This window comes from Haplochromis burtoni, unplaced genomic scaffold, assembly GCF_018398535.1.
Source record: "Haplochromis burtoni strain Fernald_Lab_line unplaced genomic scaffold, NCSU_Asbu1 Contig_3282, whole genome shotgun sequence".
Taxonomy (NCBI): domain Eukaryota; kingdom Metazoa; phylum Chordata; class Actinopteri; order Cichliformes; family Cichlidae; genus Haplochromis; species Haplochromis burtoni.
Window position 1 is genome coordinate 1 of NW_024585643.1, and position 1,048 is coordinate 1,048.

Here is a 1,048-nt window from a genome sequence, read left to right on the forward strand (position 1 = left end):
GTGAAAGTCCTATACAAAGTGTGTGTACACGTGAGAAGTGGAACGAAAATCATACAAAAAGCTAAAAACAGTTCTGTAACATTAAACAGCATCTGTATGATACAGATGCAACCTTATCTGTGTATCTGTGTCAGGTACTTTCACCCTAAATACTTTAATAGGATGTACCATCATAACTATCAATTTTTACAAATTCTGAAAGTCAAAGATCTGAGAACTGTTAGAGGGTCGCCAGTAGCTCCAGCTTTAAGATGATTAAACACACAATAATATTCCTGATCGGAAAATCTTCAGGTGTGTGAGGAAGAGGAGCAGTGAAGTTACCTTTCCGTCCTCTACGAGCAGGGCGATGGTGATGTGGTCCCAAACATACCACTGATGTGGCTCAGTCGCCTTCTCAGCTTTCACCCCATTGCCATTTACAGTCAGCTCGTACCTGAGGAGAAGCAACGTTTGAAACACCTCACAAAAGAACTGTAAACTCATGCAGCAAACTGACACCTGTGGACTTGATTTTTGGTAATTCACTGGAGAAAACTTCAAAAAGTGCAGTTTTCCATGCTCATATCACTGTTTAGGACCAGCTGGCACAGGATGATATGTCCCTTTTAGCCACTTCACTACAGACAAACATCCTGCTGCTGATCAGGTCAAATGTGTTTCTAAGTTCTGGATATTCCATGTGGGTATCTGGGTTACCTGTGGAGTTATTGAGGATCAGACATTTTAGACTCACCTGCATCTTCTTCAAGCCCCTGTAGCTCAGATAATATTGATAAAAACATGCATGGCTTCATTAAATACACTAAAGTTACTGTAATAAAACAGCTCAGAGTGAGGGTGTCAGGTGGGAAACTGTTTTCCACATGTGATTGTTTCTCGTATGGCCATGATGACCTGTATAGTGCATATACATCCATGGATGTTGTTATCTGTTTCTTACCTGTGTGTCTCACACATGGCCTGTGGCCTCCAGATGAAGTGTCCATCTCTGTAAGCACAGACGGCATCTGGGTGATCAGACACCTCAGGATACGAGTCTTTGAAG

The 1,048-nt window shown here is 42.0% G+C and overlaps 1 protein-coding gene across 1 annotated transcript in view; it reads right to left on the reverse strand.

The window, feature by feature from the left end:
* Positions 1–324: 324 nt before the first annotated feature.
* Positions 325–1,048, reverse strand: part of LOC106632881 — a gene marked incomplete at both ends in the record, with an annotated part of 5,766 nt that continues 5,042 nt past the window's right edge. The window contains 2 exon segments of the mRNA XM_014331577.1: positions 325–436; positions 944–1,048. Coding sequence (XP_014187063.1) covers positions 325–436; positions 944–1,048 — 217 coding nt within the window.